The 26,469-nt window shown below is 46.2% G+C and overlaps 1 protein-coding gene across 2 annotated transcripts in view; it reads right to left on the reverse strand.

The window, feature by feature from the left end:
- Positions 1-4,434: 4,434 nt before the first annotated feature.
- The window catches only part of TTBK1 (tau tubulin kinase 1), a 103,847-nt gene continuing 81,812 nt past the window's right edge, over positions 4,435-26,469 (reverse strand). For both annotated transcript variants that reach the window (XM_053938037.1, XM_053938038.1), the window contains exons 14-15: positions 12,600-14,203; positions 4,435-11,851 (exon numbers count right to left, since the gene is read on the reverse strand). In XM_053938037.1, the coding sequence (XP_053794012.1) occupies positions 11,425-11,851; positions 12,600-14,203 (2,031 nt within the window). In that variant the 3' untranslated portion in view covers positions 4,435-11,424. The remainder of the gene's footprint in view (positions 11,852-12,599; positions 14,204-26,469) is intronic.

Genomic DNA, 26,469 nt, shown 5'->3' on the forward strand with positions numbered 1-26,469 from the left:
ACCTCTAGGGTTACAGTTTAAGCTGAAGTTGAACTAAAGGACAATTTATTTTTATCATCACCAGTCTTCTAAGAGCAAAGGAGAGAAACTCTAATTGATGTGCTGCTGAATATTTAAACTGCAAACAGATCCAGCCTCCCCATCAGAAATGAGATTACGGGTCACTGTTCTGCAGCTCCCGGGGCTCTGCTGCTCGTACTGCATTGCTTAAAATGTACATTGCTCTATTTCTTTAACCCAAATGTGCTCCTTTAACCAGTTACCAGCTTTAGTTAATGACCAACACATGTGCAAGGTCTGTGACTGACTTGATTGAATTAACAACTTGGTTGCTTAGACCTGGCTCAAACGGCTTGAATATGCCTGGTGAGAACAGTCAGACTCCTCTGCTGTTGCTGTCACACATAATGCTGAAAGGAGGAGTTTGCTTTTTACTTCACACATGTAACACTTTCTTCTGCAATCTTTCCTTCTGCTCCTTTTCAGGATGCCAACTTGATACTTGTTGAAAGGGGTGGATTATTAAATTACTTGGTAACTACGGTTAGCTCTTCTGTTTCAAGCAGTAATTTCCTATCACCTTCTATGGAGCTGTAATAGCCTTGATCGTGCAAGGAGGGAAAAAGTAGATTTGCTCCTTTAGCAATTGGAGCCACCCCTCAGGCATCTCAGCTGCTGCAGAGTAGCTGGAGATCTGATCAGTGCTTGCAGGCTGGTGCTTAAATGATAATTTTCTCTGTTCTCTCCAAGTTATGTCTAAGTGCCATGAAAATCTGTGTCCATCAGAGCCGCTGAGCTGGACTTGCTGTTAGAGGGCAGAAGAGTCCCCTTCTCACTGTGGCTCAGTGCAGGCTCTGATGCCTGCAGGAGGGAGATGTGACACACAGAGGGAGGCTCATTTTTTTTTTTTTTTTTGTAAAGGCAGTTTAGACAGGGAGATGCCACAGAGCTGGCAGTGTCAGCTGAGGATTCCTGCAGTGTCTGTCTGAGGTGCACTGTGCTGCAGCAGTGTGTCCAAATGCTCTTGGCAGGATGTGCGCACACCAGATTTTGTAGCTCACTCAGAGAAAGAGAAGGTGCAACCAACAAAGAGGTCCCGGGGCTCCTGAAGGTCTTTGTTTGGTGATAGAAGAAAGAGAGTTGATGCCATTCTGACTTGGTGACACATTAACAAGACTCTGCTTTCCATTGCTTGCAGCTGTCTTGTGTGCAGCTGTTTTACTCAACTGCACAAATGACAACTGTTTTGTACGTGGACTGGGTCTGGCCAAAGCTGCTTTTCTTACCTGTCAAAAATACAACATTGATTCTACCTTAGTGTGAAAGGACACGAGCCACTTCCATGTCTTCTGCTGTGTGTGATCATGGATCCATAGCCAGCACTTGTGTGCTCCCTGCTTCCCAAACAGGTCCCCCAGACTTGTCTCATGCCCCTTCTTACCCCTTTCTCTATCTCATGGAACTAATTTCATGTCATTTTCCTCTAACAGGTACTGTAGTAGGGCAGAGATTCAGCCCAAATTATTTGACTGCATTTTACAGAGGAAAGGGCAAATCCAAACTCCTCCTTCAGTCAGGGAAAGAAAGACACAACAGGAATAGGAAGTCCAAATAGGATCACATGTTTTCAGGGGTGAGATTCCATCTGATTATCCTCTCACTTAGACAAGATAATCCTGTGTGAAGTAAAACATTGCCAGGGAACTCAAAACAAACCCAGTGGTTCAAGGAGCAGCATGAGCAGGGAATGATGACCCAGGAGCTGGGAAGACTACAGGACCAGCCATGTCCTCCTCAACTGGGCATAGACCCAGAGTCTCAGCATGACTGGCAGAGCCAGGGCTGGCATAGAGCCGATCAAGAGCCCCAGACACAGTGAGAGGAAGAACCAGAATCAAGAGTCCCTTCAGAGAGCTTGGTGTGGAATAGGAGAAGGGCTGAAGACAAAGCAAGATCCATGCAGCACCCAGGGCAGGAGGAACATGTCTGACACAACTCAGATGGAGGGGAGACACAGTCCTGAGCGAAAATGAAGTCGTGGGCCATAAGCAGGTGCTTGGTGGCAGGTACAGGACAGTAACAGCCACTAGTGCCCTTGGGGCCCTGATTCCCTGAAGAGCCAGGGCTTTACATCAAAAACTCAGGGAATGCTGCACGGAGAGCTTGGAGCAGGCTTTAGCACTGGCTGGAAGAGTGTTTTTGGAAAGCCTGTGCAGACAGTAAAGGTGTGGGAGTGAAAATACACACAGTCACACACTTGCACTGAAAGTACAGATGGGGAGATGGTGAGAGTGATTTGTAGGGAATTACTGAGTGCGTGAAGCAAGATCCAGTGCTCACCTTGAGAGTGTTTTTCTGCCAATGTGGCCGTGTGCTTGTCAGGTCCCAACAGCTCCACAGCTCTATCCTGCATTTCCTCCCCTTCCCAATGGGTTCCTCCCCAGAAGGAGTAAAGAAAAGCTGCAGAGTGTCCAGGGAAGCTGCTTTCTCCATACAGCACCACACCTTCAGTGTTAGAACTTCTCTGTCTCCCTTCATTCATCACCTTCCTCTACTAATTATCTTGTTCCACCATGTTTCTCATTTAATCTAAGCATCTCCTAGCTCCTATCTTGGGTGACCGAGACTTCAGTTTTGACTTTTCTGCCCTATGTCTGAATGGAGATCCTCTGCATTTGCAGTTTCAGCAATACAGGAACTGACTCAAACTTCCCCTGGATCAATAAGAAACTCACTCAATACTCCATCTCCAACACACATGGCAAGACACATGGCAAAGAGAGTAGGGCATCTGGTGTTACCTTCCGGATGGTCTTCTTGCCTCCAACCTATTCCTTGTTTGAGGATGCAGTTTTTGTGACTACTCCCATGAGATGCACTGTCCCAAACTGGTTGCTTATTGACAGTTTTCAATTTACATTTATGCTTTGGGGTTAAAATTCCATGTAACATTAGAGGTCTCTTCCAGCCTGAATTATCCTATGAGCCTATGGACATTACACCACAAGGTTTTGGGCTTGTTTAGCCTCTTATTCTTAATCTGAGGCTCTACCACTGTTTCAAACATTAATTAGTGAATTTAAACAGCTGAACTTAATTGCATTGTTTTCTTTTGACATTTTTTGTACATGATGAAACCTATGTGGATGTTTTAAGTCTCTCATGGTCTCCAGGCACTCTCTGCAACTTCAAGGAAGTTTTGACAGCTTCCTTGAAGCTACAGGCTTGAAGGACTTTTTCTCCCTGGCATGGGAAAGGGTCCTTGGGTCCAGCTGACTCCAGAGCCCCATGGTTGCTCCATGGCAGCTTCCCTCTGACATTAGAGAGAAGATGAACGCAAGGTTGGGAATAACAAGTGTTTCCTTGCAGTGCAGGCTTCCACTGCAGTGTTAAGGCACTCCTGTGGCTTGCCTTTTCTGCACTGGGGCTTTTCTAGTCTTGAAATGCCTCAAAGTGATTGCAGAAGGAAGATCCCTGAGCCCAACAGTTTCTTTGGCTTTTCCAGATATAACAAAAGCTGCTCCGAGTAAAGATTCCACCTCCTCCTGCAAATCTGTCTTTTCCTATTTTGTGACGCTGTTCCAACACGAGCAACCTGGTTTAGTTTCTTCCTCTACTCATCCTCTCACTTGACAAAGGCAGAGGCTGAATCCAGTATGTTGTTTCTGACAAACCTGCCTTCCAGAAAAACTCTCATTTTGCCATCCAGGGGTGGTGATGAAGCCCCTCTGGCAAACCCCCTGCTGGCAGCTGATCCATGCAGTTCTGAAATACTTCTCAATTTCCCAGTTTATGGTGCTCAGCTTTAATTTTCATCTGCCTCTTCCTGACATAGACTTTTGGGAGCTTTTATGTCCCAGTGTTTATTTTTATAATTTTGGATTCTACACTGGAGTCAAATGTGTTTTCTTTTGGCTATAGGAGAGAGAATAAAATTGGTCATCACAGGAATATCTTTCCAAGGGACCAGGGTTTTTTTTTATTCTTTTCTGTTCCCTCTTCCACCACCCTCTCCTAAAGCTGGGTACTAAACTGTTACTACACACCCCTGGATGTGGTCTGCATGCCATAGGCACGAGGTAACTTGAGCACAGTAAAAGGAATGTTGTAAAAACTGTCCTCAGCTTAAACATCAGATGGTCAGAGAGTATTAAAAGTCAAACCATGCCAAGTTACTGGTTTGCTTTTGCTCCTCTTCCCACATATTAATGCGCAGGTCCAACATGTCTACAAATGTGGCATCTTAACTGTGGCATCTAGACTTTGCAAAGTGTATTTTTTGATTCTATTGTTGTTCAAAAAGCAGGCTTTTCTCTCTGACAAGTACTGCTTTGGGAGTGGATGGCTGAGCCTACTGCCTGCAGTGTCGTTGTAAACAAGGTTCATGGTGAAGGAACATGTCTTGCAACACCAATAAATGGGAGAAGACACCAATGAAAAAGTAGACAGGCTTTTAATGGCATGATCCAGAATCCCCTTTTAATAACAAATCTAATGACAACTGTGTCTGATATGAACAAGAAATGGCATCATCGTTTATTTTTTTTAAGATGTGATCTGAAATTAAGACAAATGCCGGGTGGGTCTGTACATAGACAGGGCTTCTGTGATGCATGCCAGATTTTATGGCCAAGAAATTTGCCATGCAGTTGAACCAGACTGTGGTTCCTCAGTCGGAGTCCTACATTCTGTTTGCAGTGTGTAAACATTCTCCAGCTGCTTTCCTAAAGAATGCAAAGAAGATATGTTGAGAGATTTAGCCTTGGGATTCAGTCACATTTCCAGGCAGGCAGTACCACGGAGCAGAGATCCTGTCTCCAGAGTGTGCCAGAGGCGAAGGAAAACGTCGGTGCGCCAGGTACAACGTCTGAGTGTAGAGTCACATGCTATCGTGTTAAAAGGAGATATATAAAATTATCTCTGTTTCCAGCTCCAATTCCTGTCTGGAGAAGAAGCAGTAGGTCCCAGAGCACAGCAGTCCTGCCAACACTGGTTTCACACACAGGGATACCCCCACATCCTGCAGAGCTCATCCCACCCTCCACAGGGATGGTCCCAAGCCTGTGCCGTGCATTCCTGAGGAAACATCAGCCCCAGCCTCCTCCCGGGAACCTGTGCCAGAGCTCCCTGTGCTCCAGGCAGGGCAATATGGGCCAAGCCAGAGGCAGAGCAGCCACCGAGGAGCACCGTGCTGACACCAGTCCCGCAGTATCTTCACCAAAGCAGAGCTCTCACCCTTGAGGCCCCTCTGGTTCAGGAGCTAAGAGCAGGAGAAATTATTAGCTTGGTCCCGACAAGGAACCCAGCTCTGGATTTGCTTTGGTAGCTCCCTTCCTCCTTTCAGCACAGAGGGCATCAGTGTTTACTTTAAACCTGCTTTCCAGCCATTTGCAGCTCCAAAAACAAAAGGGATAATGTTCCTCCTTATGACCCAGCATATGGCCTGTATGGGACAGGGTCTGCTGCACAGGCTGATGGCCAAGTCTGCCTCAGGCTCTGCAGAATCCAGGAGGGCTTCAACCCCCCCAGGCAAAAAGGGACTGACCTGGAAGGAACATACAGTTACTTTGAAGACAAGATTTGCTGGAGGAGCTACATTAGGAATGAAGTGACAGGAGAGTGATGGTGTGTAAATCACTGTCATTTCCTGGGATTCCGGCTATACTTGGGATCACAACTCACCTCAGCCTGCAGGCAGACCTATTCCCTGGCCTTGCAAAACTACCAACTCCACTGCTCATGGAGGACTTAACATCAGCTGGCTCTGCTGCCACTGCCAGCATAGTCCCAGCCCCATGGAATGCAGCACCTGCTGCTGCTGCTGCTGCTGCTGAAGAGCACAGCCACTGGGGGTTCTGCAGAGGACCTTGGGAACCAGTACACAGTGAGCCCACAGGCTCCCACCCACCCAGCAGCCCAGTTACAGGCACATGACACACAAGGAAAGGGCCTGAACAGCAGCCCAAGCTCTCTTCCTCATGTGGAATGCAGCTGGCAAACAGATGGAACCAAAGGTGCTTGCAAACTCGCAGGTGGTCCCCCTGGACTTTGTCAAACCAGCCTAGCACTGCTGGAGCACAGGCATATTTCAGTTCAGCCAGAAGAAACTCATTTGATACCAAACTCATTATGTGCACAATGGGACTTTTACTGTGTTCACAGGTTTAATTTAACTACAGGTGACTGATGTGTGGGGCAAGGCCTTACGTGGACATTGGTGTCAGTGCATGTGGAATTGTTGTGGGTCAATAAACTATACAGAGAAGAAAGAAGTGTGCTGAGGGACCACTGTGATGCTACTGGAGCTGCCCAGGCTATCAGTGATCGTCTTCCTACAGAGGATCTACAGTGAGAAAACACCTCTGTGTTGGAAAGGAGGAATGTTCAAGATTTTCTTGCCCCAACAGAACCTGCTTTGGATCGAAATGTTTCACCACCAAACTCTCAGTGCTTGTGTTAGCCAGGAGCAGCCACGTGAACAGCGGTGCTCCAGATCCTGATCCATGCCCCACAGATCTGTGTGTCAGTCCAGCAGCTGTTGCAGGTCTGGTGGCAAGCAGGACAGCTGTCAGCCACCCAGGCTGGTGTGTTTCAGCCCTGGTTCATGCTCAAGCAGGTGGAGCCTCACAGCTGACATGCACTTTGGTAGAGTGGTATCCTGTTCCCCCATCCACATTCATTGCACACAGCAGTCAGCCCTGCACACATCTGAAGTCACAGATGTGACTTCTCTGAAGGTAGCAGGATCCTTTTAAAACTTTAGTCACTATATATAATGGTCACTACTTATATTGTTGTAATAATATATATATTATAATATTTTTTACTTAAAAAAGGGCAAGCAAAGTCTCCTGCCTCTCACTGATTCCAAGCACAACTGACCCAGAGATATTTGCTACCAAAACACCTTTTGCACCAAGGCAAACAGAAGTGCCTGTGCTGCCAACCAGACAAATCAGTTAAGCAGCTCCATCCATCTGTGCATTTGAGCCTCTCCACAGTATCAGTTTGACTGGTGCCATCTGTCCTTTTTCTCCCTCTGCTCATATAATCCATTGCCACACTGCCTTAGTGCTGAGAACTGCCTTTCAGATTCCCCACGTGACAGATCCCCCCTGTATCCATGCTTCTTGGCAGGCAGCTCCTGGCCAGCCAGCAGTCACTGGCTCCTTTTCACCAGCCAGGGTGCCATCTCAGCTGGTGGGCAAGGCCCCTGCAGAGTGAGGATTCGGCACGGCACCAGGTACTCCCAAAGACTCCTGTAGTCCCAACGCAGATGAAGGTGTCTCTCCCTACCCACGCAGATGAATGCACAGATGAAAGAACAGTGGTGGCCTGTCCCGGGAGTTCCCTCAAAACACAGGCAAAATCACCTGCAAGGACGCAGCCACACATCTCCAACTGTGCTTGAGCAGCCCCGTGTGCCCTTAAGGCTTGACAGAGCTTGCACGAGACTCATAGCAGAGAACAACAGGGTCTTGCCTCTTCCACCTTTCTGGGATGTGACAGCCCACCATGTCCTGTGATGCCAGACTAGATCCTCTGGCATTCATCAACCACCTTCTTCCTAACATCAGAGGGCTCATCCCCTCTTGTCCCCAGACATGTTCTCCTCTGTCTGCTCCAGCTATGGTAGGTGTCCTTTCAACTTTCCTGCAGGGCAGCAGAAGAAGAAAGGACCCAGAGGAAATTCTGTGTGTACTGCTCCCTCAGACAGGAGCACCTCCATCCAGGAGGACATGACCTGGGGCATACTGTGCCGTTGATGCACTTTCCTGCTGCCCTTCATGCCAGGGACAGCTGGGAAGCAGGGCTGTACAGGAGCAGGGAGCCTGGTAGCGCAACCACGAGGAGAGACGACTCATGCTGGTCTCAGATCTCTTCGGACCCAGCTGCACCTTCAGCCCAGCCCTGTCAAACAGCACTGTGAACAGCTTTTATTTTCTGTGCTGGCCATCTTTCCCTTGCTTTCTGAAACCTGTGGGACCTGCCAGGTGGCTTTCCAGTATATACCAGCTTTGGCATGTATCCTGGTGGGACCAGGAATCTACTGCACCACAGAGAGAGATGATACCTTGGTGTCACCAGGATCCTGCCTGCTTCTTGTGGTTGGGTCATGGTAGACGGACCTCTTAGAAGACAGCTCAGTTTCACAGAAACCTTTTAATAAGAAAGTCCCCATAGTCCTGTGAAAGACTTCACTGGATGGTTGCTTCACAATTAAAAGCCTGCTCGATTTCTTTATCTGCTGTTCTTGGCTGTTCTGACTTCCCTGCTTTCATGTGCCAGAGGAAGACCACAGAACCACAGAACCACAGAATGGTTTGGATTGGAAGGGACCTTAAGTATCATCCAGTTTCAGCCCCTCTGCCATGGGCAGGGGACACCTTCCACTAGACCAGGATGCTCAGGGCCCTGTCCAGCCCAGCCTCGTCTCTGCCCTGGTGCTTCCTTCCTGACATAGGGCCAGAGAAAACTGTCCTTTAAACTTTTTCCTGAACAAATACACTGATTGTGCTTTATTGGCTTCCCATGATGAGGCAGGTTTGATAACCCTGTTAATAGTCCTGTAGTCCTCTTTCAAAGCTCTTTCAATGTCATTTTTGGCATGTGCATTAAGACCTGGATGGACCATCTGGTAAAGGCTTCACAACCAAGTCTTACCATCTGAGCACTCTAAAATTAATAGACCTCCAATAAATTAATGGAGCCCCATTATGATTTATATTTCTGGAAAGAATCTGTCTTTGAGTTTATTCTGTTTTCTAGTTTCTAAACCTGCAGCGCATGCTTAGGTTCTAGTCTGACCCACACTTCAAACTCAGAGAAAGTTATAGTGCCACCAGAAGAAGTGGTCACAGTCTCTGTGTGTCCTTCTGTTGTGTGACCAAATGGTGAACCAGAACGATGAAATGAACCAGATGAAAAATAAACTGGCAAATCAGAGCAGTTTGCATTGTGCTGGATCAGCATTTCCAGCCACTTTATCAAATAGCTGCTGTACTGTAAATGTGGTGGAACTGTGCAACGAAACAGGTGGAACTTGGAGGGATGTTGCTTTTGATGGTAACATCAGCTCAGTCCATCAGACCACAGCCTGAGTTCCCTCTGAGTTGCCCGTGCTGCTCTGCAAAGATGAGGGCATGTTTTCAGACTAAGCTGTGCTGCTTACTCAATCGGGGTGAGCCACATCAATGGAAAACACTTTGAGCTAGGTGAAATAAATTCTTAGTGTTGGCAACACTGAGACTGTCATATGAAGAGGCAATTCCTGTCTCCTGTTTCTACACATTTCCCTGTTCAGGTGTGCAAGGAGTACCCCTTTCTCCCAGACACCCTGTCACAGCTATCATACTCCTTCCCAGGACTCCGGTAGATATGAGCAGTTCGATGGCCATCAGTGTGACTGTTTGCATTCATATTCAAACGAATCAAGGTTATTACTGTTCAGATTCCTCTGTCAAGCTTTGTTGTCTCCAAATAGTAAATATTTGCAGGTAGTTGTGTGGTAGATAGGGACAGGCGAACGGAAAATCTCGGGATGTGACAGAAAGCAAGACCCTTCCCCCCTCTTCCTGCTATAAGTGATCAATCACCCCTGAAGCATGCAGCCCCTCCTAACTCCAGTAGTTTTCCACTCCTTACTAACCCTAGCCAGACCCACCGTCCCCTTTTGACGTAGTAAAGCCCCCTTGACTATTTAACCCCACAAGATGAGATAATAAACGCCATTTGACCATCCACCACATTGGTGTCTGTGCATGTCAGTGGACCGAGTGACCCGGGGGAGGCCGGGTCGCCGTGCTGTATCTTGAAACCAGGTCGCCCGCCTTCTCATCAGAAGGCGACAAGTTGCAACTGCAGGAATAGGTGTACAGAGCAGCTGTATTTTTGTTCTGCCTCATGCAAAGCCTTTTTTAGGCATGACAATGGTGTGAAGCACAAATTATTTGGGTCTGGAGCGTTTTCTCCTGTGAGGCATGGGGAGAATTTTGTCTACTTCAAGATCTCATCAAGATCAGACAGGTACCAGTCCTCCTTGCTTTCACTTTCAGGCCTTCCTAATTAGTCTGGGGGCTAAACAGTTGGTTGATTTAGCTCTAGCTGAGTGTTAAGCTTATGCTCAGATAATATTACTTGAAGAGCACAGCCCTTGCTTTTATGTTCACATTGTTCATCCTCAACGTATGGCAGAGGTGAGCGCCAAGGAAAAGACATAACCCTCACCTCTGCCACTCAACCCACTGTCCCCTCAGATAGAAATGCACATGGCCATGGCATGCCAGCAAACCTCTCATTGCAAAGCAGCAGGTTTTGGCTATACTACAGGATAATAATTTCCCACCCTGCTGTGTAGGGGAACTTTCAACCACAGTGCCAAAATTCACAAACACCAAGAACGTGACAATAAAACACAAGGAATTCAGGTGCAAGAGGCACCCAGGCTAAAGGCATCCAGTGACCCTTCACATCTTCACCATGGAGCTGTGTCTGGTGGACTACAGGTCTGTGGCACCAACCATGCCCAGGCTGAGAGGAACCACCCTTGCTGGGGGATGTGATGTCCGCAGATCACAGTTTGGTATTTGTGACAGGTGTGGCTGCAGTATGCTCCCTTCTACATTAATTAGCAAGAGCTCTTGCTTTCCCAGCAAGCTGCCAATACACCCCTACTTCCACCTAAGTACCCACCACACAGGCATCTCTGAAACAGCGGCAGTGTCTGAGAAACAGTGCCAGACAGCCTTCTCTGTGGGACATAGTGGAGCAGATAGGAGCATCCAGCAAGACCTGCCTGTCTCCTAATTCCCACCTGTAGAGGCATCTCTGGAAAGGAGAGAAGAGCCCTCTCCTCCTTACCCCTTCTCTTATCTCAGCACACAAGGATGCATCCATCCCTCTTGAATAAGCTAGTGGCAATCCCTTGCTAACACAGGTGGTGGGAGGTGAGCCAACACTCAGGGAGATGGCGGAGACCAAGGCTGGTGTTTTCCCAGCAAGGAGAAAGAAAGGCGCTGCCTGAAGGACAGTAGTCTTCCTCTTTAGCAGGCCTTGCTCTTGTCACCTCTGCTCCTGTTTCCACAGCTGGAGTGGGTGCTGAGGACTGGTATTGCTAACAGAGAGGGGAATCCCTGGGGAGGGAGGCAGGTCAGGCACTGGGCAGGCTGCCTGGGTCATGGTTTGGTGCTGTGCGTTAGCAAGCGTGAGCTGTGAGCTGGGTGTCTCCCTTGAAAAGGCTCCGTGGCTCAGAGGCTGCCAGGCCCCTGGGAGCTGATCGCGGTGTGGGGTGAGAGTGAGTGAAGCATTCAAGTACAGCTACTGCTATACACTCGTGGGTCCAGCATGGAAGGCTGTGCTGCAGCATCTCAAGTGTATACTATATGCAGAAGTTACCCAGTCTGCTGGGCTCGCAGAAGAAGGTCATTATCTGGCAGCTGCCTTACTTTCCAGGGACACCTGCTTTCCTTTGGTTGCTGGACTTTGAGTCTGGGTTTTTCCTCTTTGTCGTTTTTTGGCCATGCCAGGAGATGGCAGGGAATCTCCTGTAGGCCCCGGGGCCTGAGCTGGGGGCTGAGGTCGGGGGGAAGGAGGAACTCGCTGAGGAGCAGTCCCTGGTTTATGCTGTCGGCAGGGAGAAGGACTTTCCCTCCGAGGCAGCAGCTGGCTTCTGGGGGAAGTACTGGGGTTCCTGGAAGGAAGGACAGGGCTCCGAGGGGATGCACCACTGGACCTCTGCGAGCTGCTCCGTGGAGGAAGAGAAGTGGAACTCGGTGACGAAGGAAGCCGACTTTGTACCTGTGTTGTTCGGCCCTCGTATGGGACACTTCCAGCTGGTCTCTGTGTCGGAAGCCTGCAGAGGAAGAAAAGAGGGAGAATGAAGGGAAATTTTGCAAGGGATTCTTGGGCTCCTGGCAGGACTGGCATGAATGTTGACAGGCAATTACAAGGAGTCTCCAGCACCAGGATGGCAAAACCTACACTGTGAACCAGATGGGGCACCAGTTTGAACACTATCCTGTGACTCAATGCAGTTAACTGCTAAGTGTTTGCCTTGATCCTCCAGCACTCTCTGAGTCAACATGCAGGCATGGTACCTGGGACTTTTCTTAACATGCAGAATGGATGCAGCAACCTCTTCCAAGGCAGGAGATACAATTTGGGAATGGGGGCAAGTTGGATTGCACCAGTTGGCCTCTGATGGTAACTGTGATGGAACTGAGGCACTCCCAGCTGGCAGCCTCACTGCCCTTGCAGCTCTAATCACAATAGTCAGGCAGGAGGTCAGGTCTCCCTGCAGAGTCATGGCTGTGCTGCAAAACTGAGAGCTCAACACTGGGGGCATCTGCTATCATCAGACCAAGTGAAAGGGCTTGTAAAAGGAAAGGTCTCAAAGCCAGGCCAAGCAAAGAGAGGCTTCAAAAAAAGAAGACAGAGAGGTGAGTATTTCACACACCTATGGGCTGAAATGACTGCAGGAAACAAGGACGGACTATGCATTCAAGCCGAGTAAAGGATGAAGTCATGGGAGGTGAGCAAAGCCCTGGCTGTGTCTCCTCAACAAGCCCAGCTCTTTGCATTTCTCACCATTTTGGTCTTACCTGCAGGCAGCAGCTGCATCCTGTGGGGAGCTGCACAGCCCTGCCATCGCGGCAGCCATGGAGCTCTCCGACCTCGTCACCTCCAGCGGCGTTTTCGCTGGCACAATGGGACGAGGAATTCTGCTCCTTGTGCTTATGGCTCTCTCTTCTCTCCTCAGCAGCGCAGCCTTCTTCTCTCCCTTCTGTGGGATGGAGTCATCAGAGTCGTGGGTGTCCTCCTCAGAACCAGTGGCTGACAGCGTTTCAGAGGCTCGCCGCCGCTCATCGCTGGAGGAGGCCGAGGAGGAGGCGCCTGAGGCCAGCCGGAGGAGGCGGCTCTGTCTCTTCTCCATCACCAGGCGAGCCAGGTCGGGTTGCTTTGCCCTCTTATAAAGCCTTTCTTTGGCTGAGAGTGAAGTTGAAAGGTCTGAACCAGTGTCCTCCTCAGAGAACAAAATGGGTATCCGACTTCTATAGCGGGAGCCCAGCGGCCTCCTGGGGCCCTGCTGTGGCGTCTCGAGGAGGGTCTCTGCTCGCTTCCGGTGTTCTGTCGCTGATGCTGCCTTCTCGAGGCCAGGCTCCCTTGTAGCCACCTTGTCAGGCTCTCCCAAATCCAGCGAGAGCACTGCTTTGCCGGAGACCTCTGGCTTGTCCTCGGGAAGCTTTGGCATGCCATTGGGAAGGGCCGGCTGCTCCCCCACAGTCTCTGAGGTGGTTTCGACATGATTGGCCGAAAGCGCGCAGCTCTCCGTCTCTGCCCCTTCCAGCCCAGAATGAATGCTTCCATTCTCCACCAGCACCAGATTGTCCTCCAGCTCCTCCTCGATGATGACCTCCTCGAACTGCCCCGGGGGGCAGTACTCCTCGTGCCTCATCAGCTGCCCGCTGGAAGACATCACGTTCAGGTGGGTCTTCTCAGCAATGTGAACAAACGTGCGCTCGACTTTGGTGAACGGGGAAGAAGCTGTAGCCACTGCCATGGGAGGTTTTGGTTCCGATTTGAGGACTGAGGACAGGGTCCCTGGCTCAGACACATCCAGCTGGCTCCCCATGGGCTGCGGCCGCTCACTCTGAGGTGTCAGTGCAGCAAGAGTGCCCAGATCAACTTCTGGAGGTAAGTCTGTGGCCACTGGAGACTTTTTCAGATCACCTGGTGAAAACAGCACTAATGTTTTTGAGCCTTCCTCCAGCTCCAGGTCCCCATCAGCAGTGGATGCTCGACCCTTGGACCCCTTCTGGTCATCAGCCAGGAGCGTGGACGGTGCGCACTCCTGGCTGCGCTCTGTGCTCTTCTGACTCAGGTCGCTGCTGGAATCACTGTGCATGTCAATCTCATTGCCCTCCTCCTCCTCCTCCCCCTCATCCTGCTCATCTTCCTCCTCCTCGTAGTCTTCCTCCTCTTCTTCCTCCTCCTCCTCCTCTTTTCCATTCATTTCCAGATAAGGTTCCAGAGGTTTGCAAGGAGCAGTCAAGACAATATTTGAAAAATCAACTTTCTTTATCCGCTGGGATAACTTAGGCTTTTCCCAGTAGTTGCACATATCTTTTCTGAAGTCTTGGTAAGGCAAACTCAAAGGGACTGCCTTGGGCAGGCCATTTATTTCAAATGACTTCAGCATGTATGCCTGCAGGAAGAGAAATGTGACAAAAGAAGAGGGTGAGTTAGCATTCAGACACAGCATTGACACAGAACACATCAGGACCAACAGCAGCAGGAAGAATCCATGGGAAGCATCTAATCCATCATGCTTCCAAAATACATGCCTGAGCAGTCATCACTCCATCATTTGATTCATACAAACCTTAGAGAGATTCACAGATACTTATCAATGAAGGAAACAAAACATGCCAAAGAAGTTCCTTTGTTAGCAGTCTTTAACCTGGACCTAAAAGAACCACTTTCAAGCAATTCATCAGGATTCTTTCACATTTCCCAATCTTCTTCAGTGTTTATGTATTTATTTCAGTATTTATGTATTTACATAGTCACTCCTTCCTTACTGGAACCACTTTTATGACCAGGCTGCAGTGAACTGAAGGAGCACCTCTGGGCTAGATAAATTTCCTGATCACTTTCCATTACCATCCACCATTGTCCCTGGGGCAGTAACACTTGTAGTGCTACTGTGGTCCCCTGGTGTACCATCCATCCCTCCTTCTGCTCCCACATCCCTGTAGCAACTCCTCATTCTGTCTCCTACAGGCTTCTGCTTCCACTAAAATCATCAGCAGGTCAGGAAAGCTGGCACATAAAGTGTCATTATCAGACCCTGGGGTGTCCAACCAGGAGAAGTGAAGGGCAGACAGGCAGGTGGTGGGGGCACTGTTTCTCCAGCAGCAGCCTGTGGCAGTAGCAGGAAATGATTGCAAATGATCCTACAGAAAAACAGTAGCTCACACACACATGCACACACTTGACCAAACAAGGCCAAAATAAATAGGAAATGCCTGTCAAGCATGGCCTAATTAACAATCAGTTGCAAATGAAAATCACATCAGCACCACTCTGCAGAATGGATTTTAAACCAAATCATTTACAGCACACTTCTGTTAGGGCTTGCAAACTGTAACCTCTCCATAAAATCAACTGGTCAATAATGCATTGACCAGTTACATGTTGACCAGTTACATGTTACCCTTGAAAAGTCCTAACCATGAACAGCAGGGCTCCAAACTTCTGTGTTTTCCAGTGGCATTCGACAGTGCATTCGACAGTGCCAGAGGATATTTAAGCTACAAAACTAAACATTCACCCACTTAACCATGTGAGCTCCAGAGCTGCTAACAGCTACCACATTCACCTGGCCGTGGGAATGGATCTTTTTGTCTCTTTTGGGGAGAAAAAGAGCCCTCAGTGGCTTTTCAGTCCAATGGCACAATTAAAAATGGTGCTGAAAATCTGCATGTGCTGCACCTGAAATGTATTATTTTTATGCTCCTGTACAGCAGAGACATTTCAAATAGGTTAGTGGGTAGCATCAAGCCGTTCTGCGTGGTGGTAAGTTGTTATCTAGTTAATATTTCTTTTTATAGCTTATAAATTAAAACACAGGCTGGTTTTGGCAATACCTCTGAATCCAAAACTGCTTCTCTTCTTTCATTAAAGCTGAAGCCTGGCCCTGAAGATGGCCCTGTATTAGCCTGGTTTGGGCTTTCACTGAGCCACTCTGCCTTTTGTATCAGGATGGCAGACATGGAACTTGGATTGCTAAGAGGCACTTACCGCCCTTTGCAAAGGAAATTACCCACGTGGCTTCTTCCCTCAGGCATTTCTTGGAAATTAGCTCATTCAACAGCCTAGGACTGGATGACGCATGTTGGCTGGGTTTGTTTTTCCCAAGAAATACATCCACAGTGCTATTCCTAGAATCCTAAACAAACAGATGCACCTCCCCAGTGGGAATGGGACCTGACCAACATCTTGCCTTGTGCTGAGTCCCCCACTGGAAAGAGTTCCACAAACCCAACAACCTCACGCCATTTTCTAGGTGCTGTGTTTGATTATGCAGATGCACAATTGCTGTTTTTCTTTGCACAGTGAAATATGCACCTGTGTAGACCTTCAAATATCTTCCCAGCCATTGGCTTGTGTCATCTCTTCTGCTTTGTGGTCAAGGTGAGCTGAATCCAGCCCTGCAGAGCACATCCCATATAGGCCAGAGATATGGTTTCTGTGCCCTGCAGTCTGCCCCATCAGCAGCCCTGTCTCCAGCAAATCCTCTTTCCTCAATAGCTTTTCCCTTGCAAGACATCGAAAGTTTTTCTGAGATGAGGTTGCACTAAGCAATAATGTATGACATGGAGCTGGACAGCAGGATGTTGCTGTAAGAAAATTAGTAGTTCTTTATTTCTTGTGCTCTGGTGTCCCTCTGCTACCACTGAGTCATGCTGTAGATAACTTTCTAACCCCCATGTACTTCCACCTCTACAAATTCCTTGCAGTATTTAGGAAATGGACTGTGTTTCTGTCTGTCATTTCATTTTCACCATGTATGTTCTACTTCCCTGTATGGACACTGCACCCTGAGCACAACAGTGACTGCTTTGCTTCTACCTACCTTTGGGAGACTTGGACTGCTTCAGCTGCTGCATGCAGTTCCCCCAAACTGCCAGAACACACTCCTTGAAGCAGCCCGAGACTGTTGCTGCTTTGCCACTTGTAAATGCACCGTGGAGAAAGTCCAAAGAACACAAACATCCAACTACAAGAAACTCTGCTGAACAAGGTGTTCCCAGTTTGAACCCCTCACTAGAGAAGCTTGGGTCCTGTCTTGACAGTCTTTTGTACTACATCACACTCAGGTGCTCTAGGACTATTCCCCAAAGGCCAGGGAAGAACTTTTCTGCTCTGCTATGCTAATGGGGAGGAACTGAGGGAAGATGTCAGAAGATCAGAAGTGAAGAGGCTTAGCCTGTATCTTAAAACTGTAGAATAAAAAAGATACAAGGAATCTCTGGAGATCTCTGCTCCAACCACCCCTCAAAGCAGGACCAAGCTGCCTGTGCTGGGCCACATCCAGCTGAGTTTTTAGTATTTCAAGGATGGAAATCTCACAATCTCTTTGGGACCCTCTCCTGGAGTTTGAGGCTCTTCATGGTGAAAAAGGTGGGGGGTGTAGGATCTAATTCCTGTATCTAACTTTCCTTTCATGCAACTTTTGTCCATAACATCTCATCCTTTCATTGTGCACCTCTGAGAAGAGTATGGAATCTCCCTCCACCAGGCAGTTCAAGGGAGAAAAAGGATGCCACAATCAATCCTGTTTTTAAGGCAGAACAAACCCAGATCTTTGAGTGTCTCCTCACGTCAGATGTTTCTAGGTCTTGGTCATCCTGGCAGCCCTCTGTCAGGTTCAGTCTCCTGTGAGCAGAAACTATGCCATGAGCTAAGGCAGCCATATTTTCCTGCCTGTTTGACCTCAGATCTCCACTCCTGACTCTCTCTTGACTTGTTGGTCACTTGTCCAGGACTGCCTGTGGCATTACATATGTCTGAGCATGTGTTTCCCACAAAGTCTGCATGTTTCACCTCTTTAACACTCTCTTAATAAAACTTGTCTTAGATTATTGACTAAGGTTGAAGTGCTTGTGAGTGCTGCCCAAACAAATATTTTAGAACTCTACCTACTTGTCAAACCTAGAAACTCCCAGGTGGAACTCTGCGGAGTTTCACAACATAAGGCAACTGGGTTGCCAGAGATAGAAATAAAATCTGAAAGAATGTGGGACTGTTCAGGGTCTGCAAAACTTATCAACCTTATTAAAACATCAATACCACTGCCCTCTTCTGAATTCATGAATGTAAAGGAATGCCCCCTACCAACAGTAGCACTCATGAGGACTGGGTGGTGACAGATTTGGAAAAAAGAGGCATCACTTGCCTTATAATTCACCAGTGTGGCCAGTAAACAAACCAACAGTGGTATTTCATCATGGATTGTCAACAGTTTTTTGCTAATACTGCAACCAACTGCTGCAGTTCCAAACATTGTCGAGATGGTGACACTGCTACAGGGTCTGCTTATACTTGGCTGACTGCCCTAGAATTAAAGGACATGCTTTTCATAACTGCCCTCATTGACCATGTTTTCTTTTCATTATTGCTTGATCTCTTTATGGACTACTGAGGAAAGGAAAATCATGGGAATGATATAAGTGCACGTGAATGTATCAGAATTGTTAGTAAGTGAACTGAAATTGTTCCAACAACTCCATCCCATACACCCAACCAACCTTATTCACACAGAATGGGGATTCAGTGGGCATGGGTCTCATCATAATCTATGGCAAAAAGGGCCAGGAGGGGTGGAGACACCACTGCAGTTGGGTTCTCACTCTTTCAGTGATACCAAAATGAGATGTGCCGATCTTGCAAAAGGGTTGGTATCCCTGTGAAATGGGCAGAACAGAATTTCCACCATCCTTTCCACAAGTACCAGAGCCTTCACGTGCCTTGAATTGAAATCACAGTCTGGCCTTCCCAAAGTACATAAAACACATCTCTAACAGTCACATAACTTTGTTTCTATTCCCAGATGTGTCTTAACTGCAAGTTTTTTGTGATCACATGTGTAAGCAATAATGGAGCTCTGACTGTTCTACCAGATCTCCTTCAATTCCCTGTGCAGTGCTCCCACATACCCAAGGATGAGCAGGGGACACCTTCCCAGAGCAAATGAAGTAGAAAAACGAAGAAAGAAAGCAAATAAAAAACCCAGCCATCAACAAGATGCTGCCTTTGATTCTTTAATAAGGTTTTAGTAGTATACAAGCTTTTTTTTGTTTGTTCATTTTTTCTTTTTTTTTTTTTTTTTTCCCGATTGTCTGGATTAACATACATGGATTTAAAAAAGGCACAAAATCCATTGCACAGCTTCTGTTTCATTTGTTTTTGATGACATTGCCTGTTCATTGTGGTTTCAAGTGTAGGATTTTACAGTACTTTGCAGCATTTACAGCATGATCTACATACAGGTAATCAATGCATGCTTTTATACAAGAGACAGAATTCAAATTCTCTCTCAGTATTTCTATATACACAATAATACAGTCTTTTTCTTCTGAAAAAAAAGCTTTAAATTGGTCTTGCATGCTTGGTATACCAGAAGAATTAGTGCAAGCATATATTACAGTGTTATTGCAGTACAAAAAGGGGTTGACCTTAGGCTCTAAAGGGATTAGATAAGGAAGAATAAAAAGACTCGAGGAAAACAAGCTTTGGATCCCTTAAGTCAACTACGTCCTTCCAAACGGATCCCTACACAGTACTGCCTTTAAAGCTACAGCAGGCTGCGTCCCCTCCATCTCCCTGCTGCCTTCCCCCTGAGACAAACTTCACAGCTTCTGCAAACCTTCTGTCCCTTGCAGTCCATGAGGACTCCTGCCAGCTTGAGGAATCCCTTCTGCTGGACCTCTTAATACTGGGGACCTGCTTGAAGGGGACTGCACTGAGATCCACTGCTTCAAGCAAACTCAAGTCCCAGCAGATGGAGCTTCTCAAACAAACCAGGAAGCACAACAGGTTCCCTACAGCTTTTGTCTCCTCTCAGTAGCAATGACCACAGAAATCCACATTCACTTCCTACTCAAGTAGCAGTTGGTTAAATATGGTTTGGACTCTCCTGCTTAGCAGCAACAGAAGTCTAACAGGTGACACAAGGTAATGCAAAGGAAGGATATGCTGGTCCCTGAGATTCTTTATGGGAGCTGAAAAGTCTGAGAAGCAGAAATCAAGTTCTCAACACGACATTAATTGTTCTACTGGGAATGGAAGGAGGCCTTAGTCCTGAGAGATGCAGATGGCACACAGACAGCAAGAACTGTAGTCCAGTCTTCCCTTTAACAGCTTTTATTTGGATACTATCAGGACCTCAGCATATCCTGGAAGTGACATTATCCTCTGCCAACATAGACTAAGCTTGATCGGGACTGGGAGATCTGGCAGGATTGACAACAGTGTGTGAAAAAAACCTAGAATCTGAGTTTCTGAAGCAGCTCTTTTCTTCAATCCAACATCAGATGAGGTAAAAGTAGCAGGGGTCTTAGAGCTGCCATGCTTACTTGCAGGATCTCAGTGTTCCAAGAATCAGCACCATAAATGTTAGAGATGTTCTTCTATCCAGCATCTTACCATCAATGCTCCACAACCTTTTTCTTCATTCGTTTAACCAAGGTAAATAGGACAATCCAGTCCTGTGCTGGATAAGTGCTCTGCTCCTCCCTGTTTGTGCTTTCATGTGTTAGGTTTGTGCCAGTTTTCCTAGCGTCTTGGATGAAAGCAAAAGCTCTGTAAGGGTGGGATGCCTGCCACTCAGCTTTCCAACTCTGTACCCACCAGTGTCTCCAGTGAGAGCCAACGCAGCCAACCCTGTCTGAGCAGGCACAGGGACCACTTCATTTGTATCACTCATTGGAGACTCGGGAAATAGTGAGCAAAGTGGAAGGAAATGATAATCCAAAAATTCCTCTAGTCCCTAACTGTAAAGGCAACTTAATAGCAGCAAGAAAGAAGAAGAAGAATATTCTGAAAGCTAAACATCTTCCGAAGTCATAAAAATAACCAGAAGTCAGCAGTGCTGAATAAGAACCTGATCTGGTAAGGGTTTTCTAGGAAGGGCCAAGCTGAAGGGGCAAGAGTTCCATGGAAATCCTACTTATCTGACTTGTTCAGAGGAAATTTGCCATTACTGTGTTTCATGTTGCCAGATAATTAATTGCACTCATCATTAAACTGAGAAACTTGTTGGAGTTGTTGAAGGAAACCCTGGGGATTTTTACGAGGCAAGTGCACTAGATGAGGTAACTCATTGAACCACTTTGCATATGAAAAAATAAAACCTCCAAACATAAAGCAATTTTCTTTTTGAACACTAGATGACATGCAAGTGAATGTAAAATGGGGATTGCTTCCAATCCCCAGGTTACAAGGTTAGCAGCTTGTTCAAAATGTACATTCATCGTAATATCATTTTTTTTCAATGGCAGGTGATATAAAGAAGTTGCAATACAGCAAATAACACTTAGAAACATTTCCCAGAAATTAATCTTTGCGCTGTCCCCTGGAAACGCCAATGCAGGTGTTATAGTGACCCAAACACAAAACACGTGGCATAAAAACACAACAAAAAACAAGGTAGTGCCACAATGATCAGCCTTTATATGTTTTATTTCGTGTTTTAATATTACCCAAAATAGGTGTTTGCATACTATAAATTATGTTCCAAGTGCCAGCACTGTTCTCATCACCAGAACACTCTGCCACTGGCTGACAGCAAAAGGAAAAATATGTATTTATATACATCACACTGAATGAAGAGACCTGGGCTGGGCCAGGTTGCTGAAATCAGACCTGCAGCATGCAGAGGACGCCGAGTGTACCAGATGCCATAAAGATATTTTCTGTAAGTGGCTGAGATTTGTTCTTTGCAATATTGTTTTCAGCATTTGGGGGTGTGCAAAGTGGCCCACTACTGGCACAGAAACTCTTCTGTAAGGCAGGACCACGTGTGACTGTTTGCACGCCAGGTGTGGGTCAGGCACACACACAAACACACAAACAGAAATGGAAGCTCCAGCATAAAGCATCCCAACACCATCCTGGGGACAACAGTGAAATCAGGAAGCACATCTGGTTTACTTTGGTCAGCCTCTCCAGAAATTATTTTCTCTTCCAGTCACTCTGGGGAGAGCTGGCAACTCTCAACAGGGAAGCAGGTCAAGAAAAAGGTACTCCACGTTCTCCAGCTGAGAAATAGCTGAGGCAATTTTTTCACAATAAACACTAACAGGATTTTAGGGGTTTGCAAATTATCCATAATTTTAAAGGCTTCAGACCTTGTCTGCTAGGAAATGCAATTTTGTTTTTTTCAGCTAGCCTCTTGCAGCCCATCTGTTACTGCCAAGCAGAGCTAGACAAATATACGATAGCTATCTCCGAATTGTTCTTTCCCATTTTTACCAAAGGGAAACACGAAAAGCAAAAATAAAAATAAAAATAAAAACTTCTCTTTTGAATAGATTGGGATAAAAGTGCCCTTTCTTATTCAATGTGAAAGTAGCAAAATGGTCTCAGCTTCAGGTAAAGTTCTGAGAGTGTCATGAATAAATCTCTAATGACAGCCATTAATAAAATGTGGCATTCATATAACCCAGCAGTTGACAATACAAATAAATTCAGTCATTGATGCAGAACTGCGTCAGTTACTATGTGGCTGTAATACAAATGTAACTGGATACCACAGAGACTCCTAAGGAAGAGATGCCAGACCCACTGGACAAACATGGTTGGTATCTGTCACCAATCCCCCCAGATAAGCAGTAGAAAATCTTCTCTTTTCAAGAATAATCTCGTGCTGCTGTCAAGCTCTTAAAAGCTCCACATATACATACCATGGAAGATCTATGGCAGTGAGAGGGAAGGACGCTAGAAAACAGGAAAAGGACTGAACACATCTTTCCATGCTTTCTGACCTTCAGTCTCACAGTGCATCCTATTGTTGAGCTATTTTACAAGAGAGGAGTGAACTAGCAATGGCTGTATTTTCTTGCCTTAATTTATTTACAAAGCATCACAGCACCAGATTCAAATAGTGCATTTTTCCACAAGAAAGCAAGAGAAGATCCTGGTGATTAGCAGTCAAAGAAATGCCTCAGTGATATTTGTAGTATTTGGTATATAGGTCCCACCCACTGTCCTGACAATGTACAGATTATGAAAAAAATATTCAGCCTCCTGAAATTTGCTTTGTGCAACCAAACATCTGGCTTCATCCTGACATGTTCTGAAAAGGCTTTTCTTGTTGCTGACTCCCCCATGTAAAACAGCAAGGAAGTGACTCATGGGAAGAATAAAGCACTTGGAGATCTTTAGAGTTTAAGAGCCCATAGGAAGGTATGAACACCACAAGTGTTGTTTCTGAATAAACTCTGGAAAGGCTAAAATGAGGCGTTTGCTCTGGTTTCCCAGACTACAGAATGGTCTTTTTAACTGCAGAAGGCTTCTACTACAAAACAAATCACCACGACTCTCAAAAGAGGCTGCACATGTTGGGGCAAAGTAGTCAGTGGCAAAGATGGTATCAAAGCCTGGCAATGCTACTGAAATAAAAGAAAAATGAGGTAGATAACCACTCCAAAGTATAATCTTTGGAAGAAATGTTTGAAGCACAGAGCAGAGAAGTGTCCCAAATGACACTTGTTTTGTTTCTCATCTCTAGTGCTCACAGCCTAGGTGAGTTAGAAGAGGTGTGTGTTCACTGGCTTTTGAGCCACTTTTGGAAAAGAAACAGCCCAGCTACTGGAGAGCCGCTCAACTTCTGTGCCCATGAATGGGCTGGGGAATATACTGTAAACACCTTTGCTTATTATGGCTGATCAGTTCAAGCAATAGGCCTCTTTCCAGAGGTCCTGTATCTAAAAAATATAGCAAAAAGGAAAAAAAAATGTTGACTGGTTCTCAAAGGCATGCTGCCTTCTTGTGTAACACCTGGGTCTGGCTGCTCCAGAAGCAGCTGGGGAGAGATGGGTGTCAAATGCAATTGCAGAAGAAACAAACAGCTTGTTTAAAACAACAAGATACTTTGGTGGCTTAATGGCAGTGGCACAGGCTTGATAAGGGAAGAACAGTCATTATATGTGGCAAAGTAAAGAACACCAATCCCCAAGAAAGAATCCAGTCTGTGATATCTCCAGTTTAAGACAGGAGCAGGAGGAAACACTGGTGTGTTAAAGTTTAGCGTTAATGAAGAGTGTCAGCTCTGTTGCACTTTTAATTGCCCTCTCCTGGCTGCTTTAAATACCCTATTTGATTTGAAACGTCCTCACTCTCCCAGCTCCTAGGTTGGAGAATGGGGACAGACAAATTGCCAGCCCAGAAAAACGTCCACTTGGAAGAACTTGAAGAGTTTGCAACTGGAGTTGCGACATTTTCTCACTCACAGACACCAGGCACTGATTTAAGCAGAGCTTGGAGACATGCTCACAACACCAGAAGTGTGCTCGGCCAGCTATTTACATGGTTTGCAAATGCAGATGGTACCTGTGGCTTAAGGGAAAAAGCATTGACAGCTGTCTAAGTTTAACTGCTGAGGCAGACAATAACTGGGAGCAGTCTGCTAAGTCCTAAGGATTCCAGGACTTGAAACTCACGCAACTGCCCTGAAAATGGAAGGCATCTTCCATTCTCATTTTTGAAATCAAGCTGCCTTTAAACAGTTTGATCTTCACACTGATTCCATGTAGAGCTGAGACTGCTCCAGTTGCCAAAACATGCCACGTTTTTGGAATTTCCTCCAAGGAAGTCAGAGGGAGGGAAGGCCTCTTGGCTGCTCAAAGTGCTATAGGGATTGTATGGGGCCCCATGAGCTATGCAATGCAAAATAAACCAGTGCAGGAGACATGCTCTGCAGGTTCTTGAGAATGGCAAAGGCAGAAGGGAGTGCAGGTATCTAGGGATGCAATAAGGATGTGGGGGATGAGATTCCATGAATGGCAATGGAAGTAAATCTCGCGGTTTACCAACACGTGGAGTGGGACACACACAGGAAACCAAGGTAGAGCAAAAAGACTTTGTCATATGGGGAAGAGATGGGAGAGGCAAATTGGAACAAAGAGGCAACCAGATTGAAGAGAACTTCTCAGTGAGGTGAAGGTGAGGGGGCTCTGCATGTGAAGTCTACCAGCAGCTTGGGGCTATAGCCAACTGCTGCTGTTCTTGCATCCAGATTAAGATTTGAACAAAAGCTGGGTGGCAGCTGCTGAGCAATGTCTCTACTTACAGAGCAATGATGAGATCCCAGAGAAGAACATCAGCTGCCTTATCTCAATCCAGCCTGGAGGCCACTGTCCAAGTACAGCTCCTCCATTCTGGGTGGGGGGTATGTCAGCTGCCATTCAGCCCAACAAACACAACTTCTGAACAAGTTTGCCCTTTCAGAACAACTGTCCTGCAGCAGCCTTGACCAGCACAATGCCCAGATTCAGACACACAACAAAGAGAAGGAGTTGTAGGACAGGAGTGATTTCATCACAAAGAGGTAGCATAAGGATGCGGTTATATCACCCATATGGCTGTTTTACAGGGCATTTCTATCTTACTTTCTGTCATTACTGCAACAAAAGAGACTTTAAATAGTAAAAGAGGTGATGCACTGTAAGTCTTTCACATGCCTACCCCCCAGTAGTGGGAAAAAATAATGGGAATGGTAGACAAGGTCAGGTTCACACCAAGGAATTTGTCATCATGGGGGTATGCTAATGAAAACTGGCATCTGCAGAACTGCACCTCTGTCAGTGCAATTTATTTTCAGTCAGCCCTCTCCCATCAGAACTGTCTTCCCTGAAAGTGAATGCGTGCTGGCATAACCACATTTACCCAGTGCTAGCTTAACCCAAGCATTTACAGTAACATTTTCACAGAAATCATATCTCATTAGCTCCTTCCTGAGGGAAGGAGGCTGAGGACAGAACAATAAATTGGAAACATCTCCGGTTCTGCATAGAAATAAAGTGAAAGGAGCCAAGAGGCCAAGATATAAAAAGATGGCTTTTATATGTATATACAAGTGATGAACATTTGCTCACTGAAGTAGATAATGAGATCCCAGCAACAGCTTCCTGTCCTGATGCCAATGATCTCTGTGAGGGAGTGGCAAATGCTCATTTCCAATTTGGATTCTGAGGAGAACAAGTGCTATGTACAACGGGAAGTAAAAGAAGAGTATCTCCCTCAGGATGCAAATCCTGTTCTTGGACCCTTCTGATGAACCCAGTTTGCCTAAGAGTTTGATGCTGAAAGGGAATTTTATTTCACTAGTGTTGATTCCCACTGACTTATTCCATCTGAAGAACTAAAAAAACCCTACCAAACATAAAAGGACAAATAACTAGGGCAACTAACTTTTCAGCCCCCAGCCCCATGATCAATTTTCATGTCAACAGCCTTCCATCAGTTGGGCTTTCTGCCAACTGATTTTGGATATATTTACATTTATAATTGCAGTCATTATAAATTAAACACAATAAATAAATACATGCAATATAAATGTAATCTACATAAGTTTTTTTTATAATTGCACTGCAACTAGTTTCAATATTAATTTATTACATTTCCATATATAAAAAAAAACCTGTTTTCACATTTCTTTAATTTGCTAACTGTTCCTCAATAATATGTAGATTCATAGTAATTAATACAGCATTAGATGAAGATGTTAAAAAACCCCTTTAAACTGACTATTTTTAATACTTTTTGCATAATACTTTAACATCAGGATTCCAGCCATTAGCACCAATTAATTTGTTGAGAATTAAATTATAAAAGACATTGATAATGAAATAAGACTTCCCATAAAACCCAGGTGACAGCAACATGTCCAATTATTCTGGTATAGAG

This window comes from Vidua chalybeata, chromosome 3 (genome assembly GCF_026979565.1).
Source record: "Vidua chalybeata isolate OUT-0048 chromosome 3, bVidCha1 merged haplotype, whole genome shotgun sequence".
Lineage (NCBI taxonomy): Eukaryota > Metazoa > Chordata > Aves > Passeriformes > Viduidae > Vidua > Vidua chalybeata.